We start from the raw sequence: 19,116 nt of genomic DNA, 5'->3' as shown, positions 1-19,116 counted from the left end.
CTAGCGTACTTAGTTTTTGCCTCCCTACACCTTCGGGTGTAGGGAGACAAAAACAAACCTTTCCTCTGCCTCCTTGCATTTTGTTGTCACATAGTCCATCATTTCGTTTACTGATTGTCCTACCAGTTCTCTTTCCCATCGAACCTCCTGCAGGAAGTGCCTCTTGCCTGTGTAGTTCTTTCTTTTGTTTTGCTTTTCCTATCCTTCTCCTGTTACCCTCTCCACTTGTAACGCTCCTATGTATTCAAAGCTCAGAAACACATGATCACTAGCTCCGAGGGGTCTTTCATACGTGATGTCCTCGATGTCCGAGCTACTCAGGATGAATACGAGGTCCAGTCTTGCTGGTTCATCCTCACTTCTCTCTCCTCTCTGGTAGTGTCCCTAATATGTTGATGCATGAGGTTTTCCAGTACCACATCCATCATCTTGGCTCTTCATGTTTCGGGACCCCCATGTGGCTCCAGGTTTTCCCAATCAGTTTCCCTGTGATTGAAATCACCTATAACTAGTACCTTTGCTCTACCGGTGTGAACTCTTCTGGTCACCTCAGTTAGTGTATCCACCATTGCACTGTTGGTCTCTTTATATCCTCTCTTGGCCTCCTGCTGTTCTGTGGCGGGTTGTACATCACTGCAGTGGTTACCTTATGTCCCTCAGACTGAATTGTACCTACTGTGTAGTTCCTTTCACCCATTTCGTCCATTCCTTCCATTTTCTCAAATTTCCATCGGTGTGTGTGTGTGTGTGTGTGTGTGTGTGTGTGTGTGTGTGTGTGTGTGTGTGTGTGTTTGTGTATATGTTTGTGTGTGTGTGTATATATGTGTGTACGTGTATATATGTGTGTGTGTGAGTGTATGTGTGTGAGAGATAGTGTGTGTATGTGTGTGTGTGTGTGTGAGAGAGAGAGACTGTGTGTGTGTGTATACGGACCTATATATGGTTGCAGGGTGTCAAGTCACAGCTCCTGGCCCTACCCTATGCCAGATCCTCTTAAACCCTACCCTACCCACTCCTCAAACTGCGTATATACACACATATATACCCCTCCCCCCATTCTCACCTTAATGACGTTGTTCCCCATGCCGTAGCTGGTAATGGCGTTCCAGTCTACACTATTTGCGTAACACAGCGCAGGATTCCTCTCAATCCTGACGGAGCCGCGCAGGATGGTGGTGAGGGAGGGTAGGCCTACCTCCAGAAGGTCGGGTAGGCTGTACATCACCAAGGCGTAGTTGTGGAAGAGCGAGGTGCCCCTGCAGGTGTCGTAGTCATCGTGATAGACAGATAGATAGACAGTTAGATAGACAGTAGGGAGGGGGTGAGTTTTAAAGGCGATGCGCAGGCTTCTACAACACAGGAAAAATATATGTGAGCCAGAGATACACCAGAAAACCTGTGTTTAAATATACGAGAACACCTGTATAAAAACACCTGTATTTAAAGGCAAAAACACCTGCATTTTAAAACAGAAAAAGAGCTGTATTTGATGCCCTTGAAAGACTCTTAATCCAAGGAAGTAGAGCAACCCTCCACTTCCTCGGATCAAACTCATTATTATCCATAACAAATATAATAATAATAATAATAATAATAATATAATAATAATAATAATAAACGATAACAATAATGATAAAAATACAATAATAATTATAATAATGATTATATAATACTTAGTATTAATACTACTAATAATAATATAATGATAATTATAATAATAATTATATAATAATCCGAGGTTGAGTACTCACCTGCAGGGGAGGTTGAGTACTCACCTGCAGGGGAGGTTGAGTACTCACCTGCAGGGGAGGTTGAGTACTCACCTGCAGGAGAGGTTGAGTACTCACCTGCAGGAGAGGTTGAGTACTCACCTGCAGGGGAGGTTGAGTACTCACCTGCAGGGGAGGTTGAGTACTCACCTGCAGGGGAGGTTGAGTACTCACCTGCAGGGGAGGTTGAGTACTCACCTGCAGGGGAGGTTGAGAACTCACCTGCAGGAGAGGTTGAGTACTCACCTGCAGGGGAGGTTGAGAACTCACCTGCAGGGGAGGTTGAGAACTCACCTTCAGGGGAGGTTGAGAACTCACCTGCAGGGGAGGTTGAGAACTCACCTTCAGGGGAGGTTGAGAACTCACCTTCAGGGGAGGTTGAGAACTCACCTTCAGGGGAGGTTGAGTACTCACCTGCAGGGGAGGTTGAGTACTCACCTTCAGGGGAGGTTGAGTACTCACCTGCAGGGGAGGTTGAGTACTCACCTTCAGGGGAGGTTGAGTACTCACCTGCAGGAGGTTGAGTACTCACCTTCAGGGGAGGTTGAGTACTCACCTGCAGGAGAGGTTGAGTACTCACCTGCAGGAGAGGTTGAGTACTCACCTGCAGGGGAGGTTGAGTACTCACCTTCAGGGGAGGTTGAGTACTCACCTTCAGGGGAGGTTGAGTACTCACCTGCAGGGGAGGTTGAGTACTCACCTTCAGGGGAGGTTGAGTACTCACCTGCAGGAGAGGTTGAGTACTCACCTGCAGGAGAGGTTGAGTACTCACCTGCAGGGGAGGTTGAGTACTCACCTTTAGGGGAGGTTGAGTACTCACCTTCAGGGGAGGTTGAGTACTCACCTTCAGGGGAGGTTGAGTACTCACCTTCAGGGGAGGTTGAGTACTCACCTTCAGGGGAGGTTGAGTACTCACCTTCAGGGGAGGTTGAGTACTCACCTTCAGGGGAGGTTGAGTACTCACCTTCAGGGGAGGTTGAGTACTCACCTGCAGGGGAGGTTGAGTACTCACCTTCAGGGGAGGTTGAGTACTCACCTTCAGGGGAGGTTGAGTACTCACCTGCAGGGGAGGTTGAGTACTCACCTTCAGGGGAGGTTGAGTACTCACCTGCAGGGGAGGATGAGTACTCACCTTCAGGGGAGGTTGAGTACTCACCTTCAGGGGAGGTTGAGTACTCACCTTCAGGGGAGGTTGAGTACTCACCTTCAGGGGAGGTTGAGTACTCACCTTCAGGGGAGGTTGAGTACTCACCTTCAGGGGAGGTTGAGTACTCACCTTCAGGGGAGGTTGAGTACTCACCTTCAGGGGAGGTTGAGTACTCACCTGCAGGGGAGGTTGAGTACTCACCTTCAGGGGAGGTTGAGTACTCACCTGCAGGGGAGGTTGAGTACTCACCTTCAGGGGAGGTTGAGTACTCACCTTCAGGGGAGGTTGAGTACTCACCTTCAGGGGAGGTTGAGTACTCACCTTCAGGGGAGGTTGAGTACTCACCTTCAGGGGAGGTTGAGTACTCACCTTCAGGGGAGGTTGAGTACTCACCTTCAGGGGAGGTTGAGTACTCACCTGCAGGGGAGGTTGAGTACTCACCTTCAGGGGAGGTTGAGTACTCACCTGCAAGGGAGGTTGATTACTCACCTGCAGGAGAGGTTGAGTACTCACCTGCAGGAGAGGTTGAGTACTCACCTGCAGGGGAGGTTGAGTACTCACCTGCAGGAGAGGTTGAGTACTCACCTGCAGGGGAGGTTGAGTACTCACCTGCAGGGGAGGTTGAGTACTCATCTGCAGGGGAGGTTGAGTATTCACCTGCAGGAGAGGTTGAGTACTCACCTGCAGGGGAGGTTGAGTACTCACCTTCAGGGGAGGTTGAGTACTCACCTTCAGGGGAGGTTGAGTACTCACCTTCAGGGGAGGTTGAGTACTCACCTTCAGGGGAGGTTGAGTACTCACCTTCAGGGGAGGTTGAGTACTCACCTGCAGGAGAGGTTGAGAACTCACCTGCAGGAGAGGTTGAGTACTCACCTGCAGGGGAGGTTGAGTACTCACCTGGAGAAGAGGTTGAGTACTCACCTGCAGGGGAGGTTGAGTACTCACCTTCAGGGGAGGTTGAGTACTCACCTGCAGGAGAGGTTAAGTACTCACCTGCAGGGGAGGTTGAGTACTCACCTGCAGGGGAGGTTGAGTACTCACCTGCAGGGGAGGTTGAGTACTCACCTGCAGGGGAGGTTGAGTACTCACCTTCAGGGGAGGTTGACTACTCACCTGCAGGAGAGGTTGAGAACTCACCTGCAGGAGAGGTTGAGTACTCACCTGCAGGGGAGGTTGAGTACTCACCTGGAGGAGAGGTTGAGTACTCAGGGGAGGCTGAGTACTCACCTTCAGGGGAGGTTGAGTACTCACCTTCAGGGGAGGTTGAGTACTCACCTGCAGGAGAGGTTGAGAACTCACCTGCAGGGGAGGTTGAGTACTCACCTGCAGGGGAGGTTGAGAACTCACCTGCAGGAGAGGTTGAGTACTCACCTGCAGGGGAGGTTGAGTACTCACCTGCAGGGGAGGTTGAGAACTCATCTGCAGGAGAGGTTGAGAACTCACCTGCAGGAGAGGTTGAGAACTCACCTGCAGGGGAGGTTGAGTACTCACCTGCAGGAGAGGTTGAGAACTCACCTGCAGGGGAGGTTGAGAACTCACCTGCAGGGGAGGTTGAGTACTCACCTGCAGGAGAGGTTGAGAACTCACCTGCAGGAGAGGTTGAGTACTCACCTGCAGGAGAGGTTGAGAACTCACCTGCAGGGGAGGTTGAGTACTCACCTGCAGGAGAGGTTGAGAACTCACCTGCAGGGGAGGTTGAGAACTCACCTGCAGGGGAGGTTGAGTACTCACCTGCAGGGGAGGTTGAATACTCACCTGCAGGGGAGGTTGAGTACTCACCTGCAGGGGAGGTTGAATACTCACCTGCAGGGGAGGTTGAGTACTCACCTGCAGGGGAGGTTGAATACTCACCTGCAGGGGAGGTTGAGTACTCACCTGCAGGGGAGGTTGAGTACTCACCTGATGAGGGAGAGGTTCGGGAACAAGGTGGCGAGGGAGGTGAGTCCACGGACTCTGTATATCAGCAAGTACTCAGTAATCTCCCTCAGGTGCGGGAAGGTAAAGCCTTGTAGGACTCTGCTGGGGTCAGCGTCACCCTGACCCTGGAGGACAAGAACACCTGCGTCAACACCTGCCTCAGTACCAGTGCCCACTGGACGCCATGTTGAGGATATACACGTGTTTAGTGATATAATACACACACACTGACCTTGATAGAAGTAATGTGGAGGCAGCCTACCACCTTGACGCACAGGCAGAGCTGCAGTAAATTCCTGGGATCGTTCCTGAGTCGAAGACTGCCACAGTCTGTGTGTGTGTGTGAATGTGTGTGTGTGTGTGTGTGTGTGTGTGTGTATGTGTGTGTGTGTGTGTGTGTGTGTGTGTATGTGTGTGTGTGAGTGTGTGTGTGTGTGTGTATGTGTGTGTGTGTGTATGTGTGTGTGCGTGTGTGTGTGTGTGTGTGTGTGTGTGTGTGTGTGTGTGTGTGTGTATGTGTGTGTGTGTGTGTGTGTGTGTGTGTGTGTGTGTGTGTGTGTGTGTGTGTGTGTGTGTGTGTGTGTGTGTGTGTGTGAGTGTGTGTGTGTGTGTGTGTGTGTGTGTGTGTGTGTGTGTGTGTGTGTGTGTGTGTAAGAGAGGAGAGAGAGAGAGAATTAGACACAAGTCAGCAGAGTATCTCTCAGTGCTGAGAGATAAATATTTCATTATCTCTTATAAAAACATCAAGATATTGGACTCTGGACATTAACATAATATTGAAACGCCGCCATGTTTTATTTTACAGATTTACGAAAGACCATCATTAGAAGACAATCACAATCATCATCATCATCACCATTATTATTATTATTATTATTATTATTATTATTATTATTATTATTATTATTATTATTATTAGGCGTTGTCTATATTGAAAGTTCCCAAAGAGTAGAAAAACACAGTAGTTCAGAGTCAGGTGAGCCAGGTGGTGAGCCAGGTGGTGAGCCAGGTGGTGAGCCAGGTGGTGAGCCAGGTGGTGAGCCAGGTGGTGAGCCAGGTGGTGAGCCAGGTAGTGAGCCAGGTGGTGAGCCAGGTGGTGAGCCAGGTGGTGAGCCAGGTGGTGAGCCAGGTGGTGAGCCAGGTAGTGAGCCAGGTGGTGAGCCAGGTAGTGAGCCAGGTGGTGAGCCAGGTGGTGAGCCAGGTGGTGAGCCAGGTGGAGAGCCAGGTGGTGAGCCAGGTGGTGAGCTAGGTGGTGAGCAAGGTGGTGAGCCAGGTGGTGAGCCAGGTGGTCAGCCAGGTGGTGAGCCAGGTGGTGAGCCAGGTGGTGAGCCAGGTGGTGAGCCAGGTGGTGAGCCAGGTGGTGAGCCAGGTGGTGAGCTAGGTGGTGAGCCAGGTGGTGAGCCAGGTGGTGAGCCAGGTAGTGAGCCAGGTGGTGAGCCAGGTGGTGAGCCAGGTGGTGAGCCAGGTGGTGAGCCAGGTGGTGAGTCAGGTGGTGATCCAGGTGGTGAGCCAGGTGGTGAGCCAGGTGGTGAGCCAGGTGGTGAGTCATGTGGTGAGCCAGGTGGTGAGCCAGGTGGTGAGCCAGGTAGTGAGCCAGGTGGTGAGCCGGTGGCGAGCCAGGTGGTGAGCCAGGTGGTGAGCCAGGTGGTGAGCCAGGTAGTGAGCCAAGTGGCGAGCCAGGTGGTGAGCCAGGTGGTGAGCCAGGTGGTGAGCCAGGTGGTGAGCCAGGTGGTGAGCCAGGTAGTGAGCCAGGTGGTGAGCCGGTGGCGAGCCAGGTGGTGAGCCAGGTGGTGAGCCAGGTGGTGAGCCAGGTAGTGAGCCAAGTGGCGAGCCAGGTGGTGAGCCAGGTGGTGAGCCAGGTGGTCAGCCAAGAGGTAAGCCAAAGAGGTATAGTGTGTGTGTGTGTGTGTTCGTGCGTGTGTGTGTGTGTGTGTGTGTACTCACCTATTTGTACTCACCTATTTGTGGTTGCAGGGGTCGATTCACAGCTCCTGGCCCCGCCTCTTCGCTGATTGCTACTAGGTCCTCTCTCTCCCTGCCCCATGAGCTCTATCATACCTCGCCTTAAAACTATGTATGGTTCCTGCCTCCACCACATCACTTTCTAGGCTATTCCATGGCCTGACTACTCTATGACTGAAGAAATACTTCCTAACATCCCTTTGATTCATCTGAGTCTTCAACTTCCAATTGTGACCTCTTGTGTCTGTGTCCCATCTCTGGAACATCCGTCTTTGTCCACCTCGTCTATTCCGCGCAGTATTTTATATGTCGTTATCATGTCTCCCCTGACCCTCCTGGCCTCCAGTGTCGTCAGGCCGATTTCCCTCAACCTTTCTTCATAGGACAATCCCCGTAGCTCTGGGACTAGTCTTGTTGCAAACCTTTGCACTTTCTCTAATTTCTTGACGTGCTTGACTAGGTGTGGATTCCAAACTGGTGCTGCATACTCCAGTATGGGCCTGACGTAGATGGTGTACAGAGTCTTAAACGAATCCTTACTGAGGTATCGGAACGCTATCCGTAGGTTTGCCAGGCGCCCGTATGCTGCAGCAGTTATCTGATTGATGTGCGCCTCAGGAGATATGCTCGGTGTTATACTCACCCCCAGATCTTTTTCCTTGAGTGAGGTTTGCAGTCTTTGGCCATCTAAACTATATTGTGTCTGCGGTCTTCTTTGCCCTTCCCCAATCTTCATGACTTTGCATTTGGCAGGGTTAAATTCAAGGAGCCAGTTGCTGGACCAGGCTTGTAGCCTGTCCAGGTCTCTTTGTAGTCCTGCCTGATCCTCGTCCGATTTGATTCTTCTCATTAACTTCACATCATCTGCAAACAAGGACACTTCTGAGTCTATCCCTTCCGTTATGTCGTTCACGTATACCAAGAACAGCTCAGGTCCTAGGACTGACCCCTGTGGAACCCCGCTTGTCACAGGCGCCCACTCTGACACCTCGTCGCGTACCATGACTCGTTGTTGCCTCCCTGTCAGATATTCTCTGATCCATTGCAGTGCCTTTCCTGTTATGTGTGCCTGGTCCTCTAGCTTTTGCAGTAACCTCTTGTGAGGAACTGTGTCGAAGGCCTTCTTGCAGTCCAAAAATACGCAGTCGATCCACCCCTCTCTCTCTTGTCTTACTTCTGTCACCTTGTCATAAAACTCTAGTAGGTTTGTGACACAGGATTTTCCTTCCCTGAAACCGTGCTGGTTGTCAATTATACACTTGTTTCTTTCCAGGTGCCCCACCACTCTCCTCCTGATGATCTTCTCCATGACCTTGCATACTATACACGTTAGTGATACAGGTCTGTAGTTTAGTGCCTCATGTCTGTCTCCCTTTTTAAAAATTGGGACTACATTTGCCATTTTCCATACCTCAGGGAGTTGCCCAGTTTCAAATGATGTGTTGAAGATCTTTGTTAATGGCTCACACAATATCTCTGCTCCCTCTTTAAGGACCCATGGAGAGATGTTGTCTGGTCCCACCGCCTTTGAGGTGTCAAGTTCGCATAGCAGCTTCTTCACCTCCTCCTTGGTTATATGTACCTCATCCAGCACTTGCTGGTGTGCCCCCCTGTTCTGATTTCTTGGAGTCCTACTGGTTTCCACTGTAAATACCTCTTTAAATCTTGTGTTGAGCTCCTGACATACCTCTCGGTCGTTTCTTGTGAATTCCCCATCATCCTTCCTCAGTCTGATTACCTGGTTCTTGACTGTTGTTTTCCTCCTGATGTGGCTGTACAACAGCTTCGGGTCAGTCTTTACTTTTGATGCTATGTCATTTTCATATTGTCTCTGAGCCTCCCTTCTTATCTGTGCATATTCGTTTCTGGCTCTTCGGCTGATTTCTTTATTTTCCTGAGTTCTCTGTCTTCTGTACCTTTTCCATTCTCTAGTACACCTAGTTTTTGCCTCCCTATACCTTTGGGTGAACCAAGGACTCGTTCTGTTCTTCCCATTATTTCTGTTTCCCTTGGGAACAAACCTCTCCTCTGCCTCCTTCCATTTTGTTGCTACATAGTCCATCATTTCTTGTACTGGTTTTCCTGTCAGTTCCCTCTCCCACTGAATGTCTTGAAGGAAGTTATTCATGCCTGAGTAGTTCCCCCTTTTGTAGTTTGGTTTTTCCCAGCCTATTCCTGCTACTCTCTCCACTTGGAGCTCAACTATGTAGTCGAAGCACAGAACCACATGATCACTAGCTCCCAGGGGCCTTTCATACATGATACCCTCGATGTCCGAACTACTCATGGTGAATACAAGGTCCAACCTTGCTGGTTCATCCTCTCCTCTCTCTCTGGTAGTGTCTCTAACATGTTGAGGCATGAGGTTCTCCAGTACCACATCCATCATCTTGGCTCTCCATGTTTCGGGACCCCCATGGGGCTCCAGGTTTTCCCAGTCAATCTCCTTGTGATTGAAATCACCCATAACTAGTAACTTTGCTCCCCCCATGTGTGCTCTCCTGGCCACCTCGGCTAGTGTGTCGATCATTGCTCTGTTGCTCTCATCGTATTCTTCTCTTGGCCTCCTGCAGTTCTGTGGTGGGTTGTACATTACTGCAATTATCACCTTATGTCCCTCAGACTGGATTGTTCCTACTAAGTAGTCCCTTTCGCCCATGCCATCCATTCCTTCCATTTTCTCAAAACCCCACTGGTTTTTAATGAGCAGTGCAACTCCTCCTCCCCCTCTCCTCCCTCTGTCTTTCCTGAGGATTTGATATCCGGATGGAAAGATTGAATCTGTTATTATTCTGGTGAGTTTTGTTTCTGTGAGTGCTATTATGTCTGGGGATGTCTCTTTGATTCTTTCGTGCCACTCCTCATACTTGTTTGTTATTCCATCTGCATTTGTATACCACACCTTCAACTTCTTTTCTAAGACTGTGGTCTGGGAAGTATATTGGGGTTGGGGAAGTGGGAGACCTGGTAAGGAACTATGGGTTGTTGCTGTGGGGGTGAAGTTTGTAATGTAGTGGGTGGGGGCATTGGATGTGGCATGGGTGTTTTGATTTAGAGTGTTTGGTTGCACTGGGGTTGACCTGGTTGGGAGGCTTCTATAGGAAGTTGTGAGGGAGGCTATATTTGATCTTCTTCCTGGATCTGGGATCTCCTGTCTGTCTTCTCCATCCCCTCTCTTTCCTCCTTTCGCCTTTGTACCATCTCTCTCAGTTTCTTCCTTTCTTCTTGTGTTCTGTCGCAGTCGAGATACACCTTCCTGTATGCCGTCATGTCCCTTAATCGTGCTTTCTCCTGCAGGATCCTGGTCCGAGTCGCTTCTGCCTTGAAGGTCACTCTCACTGGCCGGGTTCTTTTTTTTTACAAACCCCCCTATTCTCCGAAAATTTTCCAGCTGGGTCATGTCGTCTTCTCCTATTGCTTTCATGATGCTTTCAATTGCTTTTTTTCCCCTTGTTTTCTTGCTTCATATGTTTCCCCTTCGACTTCCTGGAGCCCATACACAAAGACTGACCTCACCCTTTCATTCTCCCACTGCATATCCCTGTGTATCCCCTCATTTAATTTGGTTTCCTCCACTGCAGCTTTCCTTTCATCAGTTTCACTGGCTAATGTACTTGGGCTCAGTGGCCTGTCATTTTCCCTTCTCGGCTTTCCTTGGGCTCTGTTGTTGTCTGTTTGGGCCTCCACATAAAGCTTAGCTCTTTCATTTGCTACAGTCTCCTCTGATAGAGCATCTCCATGCAGTTGTGCCCCTTCTTTCCCTACAGTCCCCTTATTTGTGGCTGAGGTAGCAGTCTCTGTTGTCAATCCCAAAATGTTCTTTAATTCTTTAGGCTGTTTCAGATTTTTCAATTCCTCTTTTAAACTCTGTATCCTAGCTTCTGCTGCTTTGACATGCACCTCCCACTTCCTGCTTTCCATATCTATCCTCTCTTCCATTCTCATGCTAAGTTCTTCTAGTTTCTTTTCCCATTCATGATCCCTTTTTATGAGCTCTGCTGCCCAATCTTCCTTTGCATTTTCCTCCTCCTGTCCCTTGGTTTTTCTTGTTGCTCTCTGGCAACCCATTTTTGTTTTATCCTGATTGCCTCAGAGTGGGAAACCTATGTAGTTCTGTATGTTAGGTTAGTAGTGTGTATGTCAGAGTGTGGAGGGGGAAGTAGTGGAGGAACTGTGGCTATGTGGGAGCTGAGTGGGGAGGGGTGGGGAGGGTTTAGGGTGAACGGGGGAGGGGAGGGTGATCGAGGGAGGGGAGGGATCAGGGGAAGTAGTGAGATGTCGGTGGTGAGGGGGAGTGTATGTGTGTGTGTGTGTGTGTGTGTGTGTGTGTTGTGTGTGTTGTGTGTGTGTGTGTGTGTGTGTGTGTGTGTGTGTGTGTGTGTGTGTGTGTGTGTGTGTGTGTGTGTGTAATTTTGTGTGTAATTGTGTGTGGAATTATGTGTGGGTTTATTATGTACTGAAGGGTAGGTGGCTTGTGCGTTTAAGGTAAGTCTCAGTGGTCCTTGGCTGCCCACACCTTCTTGTGACCTGACCCCCAACCTCCTGGGACTTACCGGCACTTACTTACAGTGTGTGTGTGTGTGTGTGTGTGTGTGTGTGTGTGTGTGTGTGTGTGTGTGTGTGTGTGTGTGTGTGTTTGTGTGTGTATGTGTGTATGTGGGTGTGTGTATGTGGGTGGGTGTGTGTGTGTGTGTATGTGTGTGTGTGTGTGTGTTTGTGTATGTGTGTGTATATATACATATGTGTGTGTGTGTGTGTGTGTGTGTGTAATTATGTGTCGAATTATGTGTGGGTTTATTATGTGTCTGAAAAGTAGGTGGCTTGTGCTTGGAGTGTAATGTAGATTCTCAGTTGTCGCTTGTGTCCACAACCTCTTGTGACCTGACTCCAACCCTTACAGTGTTGCCTATGCTCGACCTGCTTATAGTGAGTTAATCGCCTTGTTCAATGGTTTACCATTTGCTAAACCTTATTGAATACTTGAGTGCCTATTCTTTATCGTGCTATGAGAGTTAGACCATTCACATTCAGCTTGGCGGTTAATTGGAACCTGGCACCCCACACCCAAACAACCACTCATAGGTGATACAGTACTTGTAGTGCAGCTGTAGCCCTGTAGATTGTCCAGGTCGATGTGACGTCCTGGCGTAGATCCAGCTTGATGTACGTCCTGGCGTAGATCCACCTCAATTTCTTCTCGTTAATAATGTACCCTATTCACTGTATTTCTTTCACTGGTCACACGATTGTTTCACTTTATTACCTTTCTTGGGTGACACTTGGCAACGCCGCCTTACACACTAGCCTGTGCCACAACGCTTTTATTTTCCAGATCACTTACAAAATTGTGGCTCTCCCCACACTTATGTGGCTCAGGCAATTAAAAAAAACACTTCTAGGATTGTTCACTACCCTGACACACTTAGCAGCCCTTGCAGAACACTTAGGTAGCCCTCAAAAACACTTAAATTCCCGGAGCACCGACGGCGTGACTAGCGCGCTCGCTGTGTGTGTGTGCTTCCCGTGCCTGGCCTCTCCTCACACGAGATCAAAATCATTGTTGCCTTCCCTCTGCCAGAAATATTTGCGTATGAGAGGAGGTTCGGAGAGGTTCAAACACGCCCCTCTTAATGCATAAGACAGACAGGCAAGCCAGGGTTGGGCGGGTGGCTAGAAGGGTTCTATACGCATGTGGGTTAGACGTGTTTGAATGTTGAGGTGAATTGAACACGTCATTCTGCACATGTTTTGCCCTATCTGGCACCTATATTTTTGTGTGTAAGTAGTGATCAACATGTGCCTATTAGGGCAAGGTTGGCTGCTGGTGTTGGTGGTGTCGTTCGTGCTTGTGTTCGTAGTGTTGGCGTTCGTGGTGGTTTCTTATGAATTCCAGTGCCTCTCTTCCTGGGTAGGAACAAGCATGATACTGCAACTCTGCCACACTAGTTTCCAATACCAGCAGACACTTAGAGCTACCAGTGTATGTCATACACACACCTGGTGTATGTCATACACACACATGGTGTATATCATACACCTGGTGTATGTCATACACACCTGGTGTATGTAATACGCCTGGTGTAAGTCAAACACACACCTGGTGTCATACACACACCTGGTGTATGTCCTATACACACCTGGTGTATGTCAAACACACACCTGGTATCATACACACACCTGGTGTATGTCATACACCTGGTGTATAACATACACACACCTGGTGTATGACATACACCTGGTGTATGTCATACACACTCCTGGTGTATAACACACACACCTGGTGTATGACATACATACACCTGGTGTATAACATACACACACCTGGTGTATAACACACACCTGGTATATGACATACACCTGGTGTATGTCATACACACCCGGTGTATAACATACACACATCTGGTGTATGACATACACACACCTGGTGTATAACATACACACACCTGGTGTATAACACATACACCTGGTGTATAACATACACACCTGGTGTATAACATTCACACACCTGGTGTATAACACACACCTGATGTATAACACACACCTGGTGTGTGACATACACACACCTGGTGTATGTCATACACACACCCGGTGTATAACATACACACACCTGGTGTATGACATACACACACCTGGTGTATAACATACACACACCTGGTGTATAACACACACCTGGTATATGACATACACCTGGTGTATGTCATACACACCCGGTGTATAACATACACACATCTGGTGTATGACATACACACACCTGGTGTATAACATACACCTGGTGTATGACATACACACACCTGGTGTATAACATACACACACCTGGTGTATAACATACACACACCTGGTGTATAACATACACGCACCTGGTGTATGACATACACCTGGTGTATGACATACACACCTGGTGTATGACATATACACCTGGTGTATGACATACACACACCTGGTGTATAACATACACACACCTGGTGTATAACATACACACACCTGGTGTATAACATACACCTGGTGTATAACATACACGCACCTGGTGTATGACATACACACCTGGTGTATGACATACACACCTGGTGTATGACATATACACCTGGTGTATGACATACACCTGGTGTATGACATACACACACCTGGTGTATAACATACACGCACCTGGTGTATGACATACACACCTGGTGTATGACATACACACCTGGTGTATGACATACACACCTGGTGTATGACATATACACCTGGTGTATGACATACACCTGGTGTATGACATACACACACCTGGTGTATGACATACACACACCTGGTGTATGACATACACCTGGTGTATGACATACACCTGGTGTATGACATACACACACCTGGTGTATGACATACACCTGGTGTATGACATACACACCTGGTGTATGACATACACACCTGGTGTATGACATATACACCTGGTGTATGACATACACCTGGTGTATGACATACACACAGCTGGTGTATGACATACACACAGCTGGTGTATGACATACACACACCTGGTGTATGACATACACACAGCTGGTGTATGACATACACACAGCTGGTGTATGACATACACCTGGTGTATGACATACACACAGCTGGTGTATGACATACACCTGGTGTATGACATACACACAGCTGGTGTATGACATACACCTGGTGTATGACATACACACAGCTGGTGTATGACATACACACAGCTGGTGTATGACATACACCTGGTGTATGACATACACACAGCTGGTGTATGACATACACAGCTGGTGTATGGCATACACACAGCTGGTGTATGCTGAGAAAGTCTCGATATAAAACTATTTTTGACTAACTTTCGTCTTATTTTTCCACAAAGTTGCCAACTTTTTTATACATCATCTTGGGCAGAAAATACACAAGCCAGCCTATTGTATTTTTGTTGTATTTTTAGTGTCATTGGTGTATTAAATGAATTTTTACCTTCAAAAAATCACCTTCAAAATTCATCTTTGCAGCTCCTGGGCCCGCCACGAGCTGTGAATCGACCCCTGCAACCACAAATAGGTGAGTACACACACACACACACACACACACACACACACACTTCCCCTCACTCGTCACTATAAAACACAGGAAGTATTGGGTGCTAACCATATACAAAAAATGTATATTTCTCCATGTGGTCTGAGAGAGAGAGAGAGAGAGAGAGAGAGAGAGAGAGAGAGAGAGAGAGAGAGAGAGAGAGAGAGAGAGAGATGGGTTCTGTATTTAGATCTATCCTGCATTCAGATGTATCAAAATCTATCCACCCATTCATCTCTAAGCTATGTCCTACCATCTACTTTCTTCCCTATCCACCCATTTATCTACCGATCTCCATGTCCACCCATCCATCTATTTGCAATCATCCAGATGCCCAACATCACACCTCCACACCTCTCATCCACTCGGTCATCCAGGTACCCAACATCACACCTCCACACCTCTCATCCACTCGGTCATCCAGGTACCCAGCATCACACCTCCACACCTCTCATCCACTCGGTCATCCAGGTACCCAGCATCACACCTCCACACCTCTCATCCACTCGGTCATCCAGGTACCCAGCATCACACCTCCACACCTCTCATCCACTCGGTCATCCAGGTACCCAGCATCACACCTCCACACCTCTCATCCACTCGGTCATCCAGGTACCCAGCATCACACCTCCACACCTCTCATCCACTCGGTCATCCAGGTACCCAGCATCACACCTCCACACCTCTCATCCACTCGGTCATCCAGGTACCCAGCATCACACCTCCACACCTCTCATCCACTCGGTCATCCAGGTACCCAGCATCACACCTCCACACCTCTCATCCACTCGGTCATCCAGGTACCCAGCATCACACCTCCACACCTCTCATCCACTCGGTCATCCAGGTACCCAGCATCACACCTCCACACCTCTCATCCACTCGGTCATCCAGGTACCCAGCATCACACCTCCACACCTCTCATCCACTCGGTCATCCAGGTACCCAGCATCACACCTCCACACCTCTCATCCACTCGTTCAGAGTATGGAATAAAAACCGAACTTAAGTTCTCAAACACGCTGCTAAAATCAGAGACCACTGTTACTTTGTTAATTGAGGGATAGATGGTCACTCTGGTGTAGTTGTGCGGGATGGTGGTAGTTAGGGACCTGTCACCAGTGTAGGGATGGTGGTAGTTAGGGACCTGTCACCAGTGTAGGGATGGTGGTAGTTAGGGACCTGTCACCAGTGTAGGGATGGTGGTAGTTAGGGACCTGTCACCAGTGTAGGGATGGTGGTAGTTAGGGACCTGTCACCAGTGTAGGGATGGTGGTAGCTAGGGACCTGTCACCAGTGTAGGGATGGTGGTAGTTAGGGACCTGTCACCAGTGTAGGGATGGTGCTAGTTAGGGACCTGTCACCAGTGTAGGGATGGTGGTAGTTAGGGACCTGTCAACAGCGTAGCGATGGTGTGTAAGACCTTAAGCCGGAGAGATGAGTGCTGGAGAATATAGAAATATATAATGCTAGAGTACTGACATGGGTTGGAGAGCTTAACAAGAGTGAACTTTGAGAACTAAGAGAAGGACCTGAATTTCCCCTTAAGGGCCTTGTTAACACACAGACACGTCCCTGCACACCTGAGAGATAACACATGACCGGAAGATAGTCTTGTATCATTGTCAAAACAACGGAAAATGCTTAATTTTAATTCGTTATCTCTGGCTTGCATACCATTTAAGGCGAGGAAGAAGGAAATAACCTAGAAGGGTCATTGAAGCTAAAACCTTGCGTAGCTTCAAATTTAGGTAAAGTAATACGCGATTTTTATGACTTGACGTGCTGTTGGAGTGTGAGCAAGGTAATGTTTATGAAGGGATTCAGGGAAACCGGAAGGCTGGACTTGAGTCCTGGAGGTGGGAAGTACAATGTCTGCACTCTGAAGGACTGGTGAGGATATTACAGTTTATTAACTGTAGTGTAGGCAGGCCTCTAGCAAGACAGTGACGGAGTGAGTGATAATGAGCGTGTTTATTCTTTTTCGGGTCACCCTGCCTTGGTGGGAGACAACCGATACGTTGGTCAAATAGTTTTATTCGTGGATTTGATTTTGAGAAGAACCTGCCTAGCATGGGCCAGTATATCTGCTGCAGTGTTCCTCCTTTCTTACGTTTTAAGAGCAAAAGTTTTCTCACAAAATCTGGGTGTCAGACTAGCAGCGGCTTAGAGACGGACCATCCAATCTTACAGAATCTAGTGTCAGTGTCGCAGAGAGTTGGCAGAGGTCAGCCGTCAGAGAAGGATGGGTTAGGCTGTATGTTATAGGACTTCCAGGAGGTCTCTGACACTGTCATCCTGAAGGGTAATTAATGTACGTCAGGAACAAGTCTGGATGAGAGGGAAGTTACTTTAGGGGTAATACAACCCCCCAACACCTCCCCAGAGAGACATTACCTACAGAGAGAGACTGCCCACAGACAGACACTGCCCACAGAGAGACATTGCCTACAGAGAGACACTACCCACAGAGAGACATTGCCCACAGAGAGACACTGCCCACAGACAGACACTGCCCACAGAGAGACATTGCCCACAGAGAGACACTGCCCACAGACAGACACTGCCCACAGAGAGACATTGCCCACAGAGAGACACTGCCCACAGACAGACACTGCCCACAGACAGACACTGCCCACAGAGAGACATTGCCCACAGAGAGAGACTGCCCACAGAGAGACACTACCCACAGAGAGACACTGCCTACAGACAGACACTGCCCACAGACAGACACAGGAAATAGTGACTGTGGTGAATACATTTGTCAGAATACATTGACTGTATTGATTTACAGTTTAGTCTAAAAAATTTTTGCTCTTCCTTTATGTTCAATGTGAAACCTAATGAGATTAAGAACTCTCTCTCTCTTTCTCTCTCTCTCTCTCTCTCTCTCTCTCTCTCTCTCTCTCTCTCTCTCTCTCTCTCTCTCTCTCTCTCTCGCTCTCACAACACAGGGTCTCTCCCTCTCACTCTCTACACACCCATTTAACCACCACATATTACATCTGGAGTTTTTATCTCTCTCCCCCATATATACTCCTCACAGCTGGCTAATAGGGATATACCCTTCAGTATACTATCTGGATATACCCTTCAATATACTCTACTGGCATGTTCATTTTTTCAATAACAACGGGCTCGATCATTTGAGGAGCCTATGGCTCTGAGAGGGAATTTTAAGCAACATTTTGGTCCGATCAGGACCGAAATGTCGTCACAACTTACAATTTTGTTCTTAAGTGTTAACGAGAGCAACTCTGGTTGCTGGCCATGCCTTTACGGGTAGGAGAACGTTTCGCTCTGTGTAGACCTTTATTAGCAGCAAGATGCGAGACTTTATTGACAACGTTTCGCCCACCCAATGGGATTTTATCGAGTCACAAACAGATTTGCCTGAAGAGTGAGGATGATAACTGGATTTCAGAAGGCCAATAGGCCTATTGCAGTGCTCCTCCATACCACGAATTGTGGCTATGTGGGGAAGAGGAGCCAGTTCCTCTTCCCCAGCTTCCTGGCAAGAGCCTCTATCATGTGGGAGTTCGAACACGTGGATAGGGTAAAGTAATACTCACGTAGGCTGGAAGTACGTATAATTACGGATAATGTGGGTAGCGCCCAAACAGCCGTACCTATCTCCTTGTTCACTCTCGTATGACTGACTGGCCGCCCACAGTACTCATATGTGAGGGGGTCTTTGAATACTGCTGTGGTCAGCACAATATGAATACAGACAGTGACTCAGGCAGAGACGGTTGGTAGTGAGTCATCTACTGGTACACTGGTTACTGGTAACTGGTTACTACTACTGAGACCTCAACTATGTTGCAAAAGCTCTTGTTACTGTTGAAATTGTTGCATATGTTAGATGGATGATTGTAGCCAGCTGACCTAGTGGATAACGCGTCGGTCTGGAGTTTTACGACTCTCTGACTGCGGGTTCAAGCCCCACCCGTGGTATGGTTTGTTTGCAATCGTGTCATTACGATTTCGTGAGTCTAAGATTCTACATCTCAACATGTCTTCCTTGGTAGTGAGTTGGGATGCCCTGACCAGAGGCTCTAATGGCGGGTCATCATCTAAGACCAGCGTTAGGAAACACTTGTACAGTTTCCTGACGAACCTTACCTAACCTAACCTGGGAGGGTAACTTTGAGGTGGTCAGTCCCCTCAGCCTTGATAGCAGGTGGTCAGTCCTTCAGTCTTGATAGAAGGTGGTCAGTCCTTCAGTCTTGATAGAAGGTGGTCAGTCCTTCAGTCTTGATAGAAGGTGGT

At 48.4% G+C, this 19,116-nt stretch overlaps 1 protein-coding gene across 3 annotated transcripts in view; it reads right to left on the bottom strand.

Moving 5' to 3' along the window:
* Positions 1–19,116, bottom strand: part of LOC128702400 (insulin-like receptor) — a 191,010-nt gene that overhangs the window by 93,332 nt on the left and 78,562 nt on the right. For all 3 annotated transcript variants that reach the window (XM_070102173.1, XM_070102175.1, XM_070102174.1), the window contains 3 exons: positions 5,066–5,163; positions 4,816–4,958; positions 1,064–1,256 (listed from right to left, as the gene is read on the bottom strand). In XM_070102173.1, coding sequence (XP_069958274.1) covers positions 1,064–1,256; positions 4,816–4,958; positions 5,066–5,163 — 434 coding nt within the window. The remainder of the gene's footprint in view (positions 1–1,063; positions 1,257–4,815; positions 4,959–5,065; positions 5,164–19,116) is intronic.

This window comes from Cherax quadricarinatus, chromosome 80, assembly GCF_038502225.1.
Source record: "Cherax quadricarinatus isolate ZL_2023a chromosome 80, ASM3850222v1, whole genome shotgun sequence".
Classification (NCBI taxonomy): domain Eukaryota; kingdom Metazoa; phylum Arthropoda; class Malacostraca; order Decapoda; family Parastacidae; genus Cherax; species Cherax quadricarinatus.
This window is presented reverse-complemented; position numbering and strand designations above follow the sequence as displayed.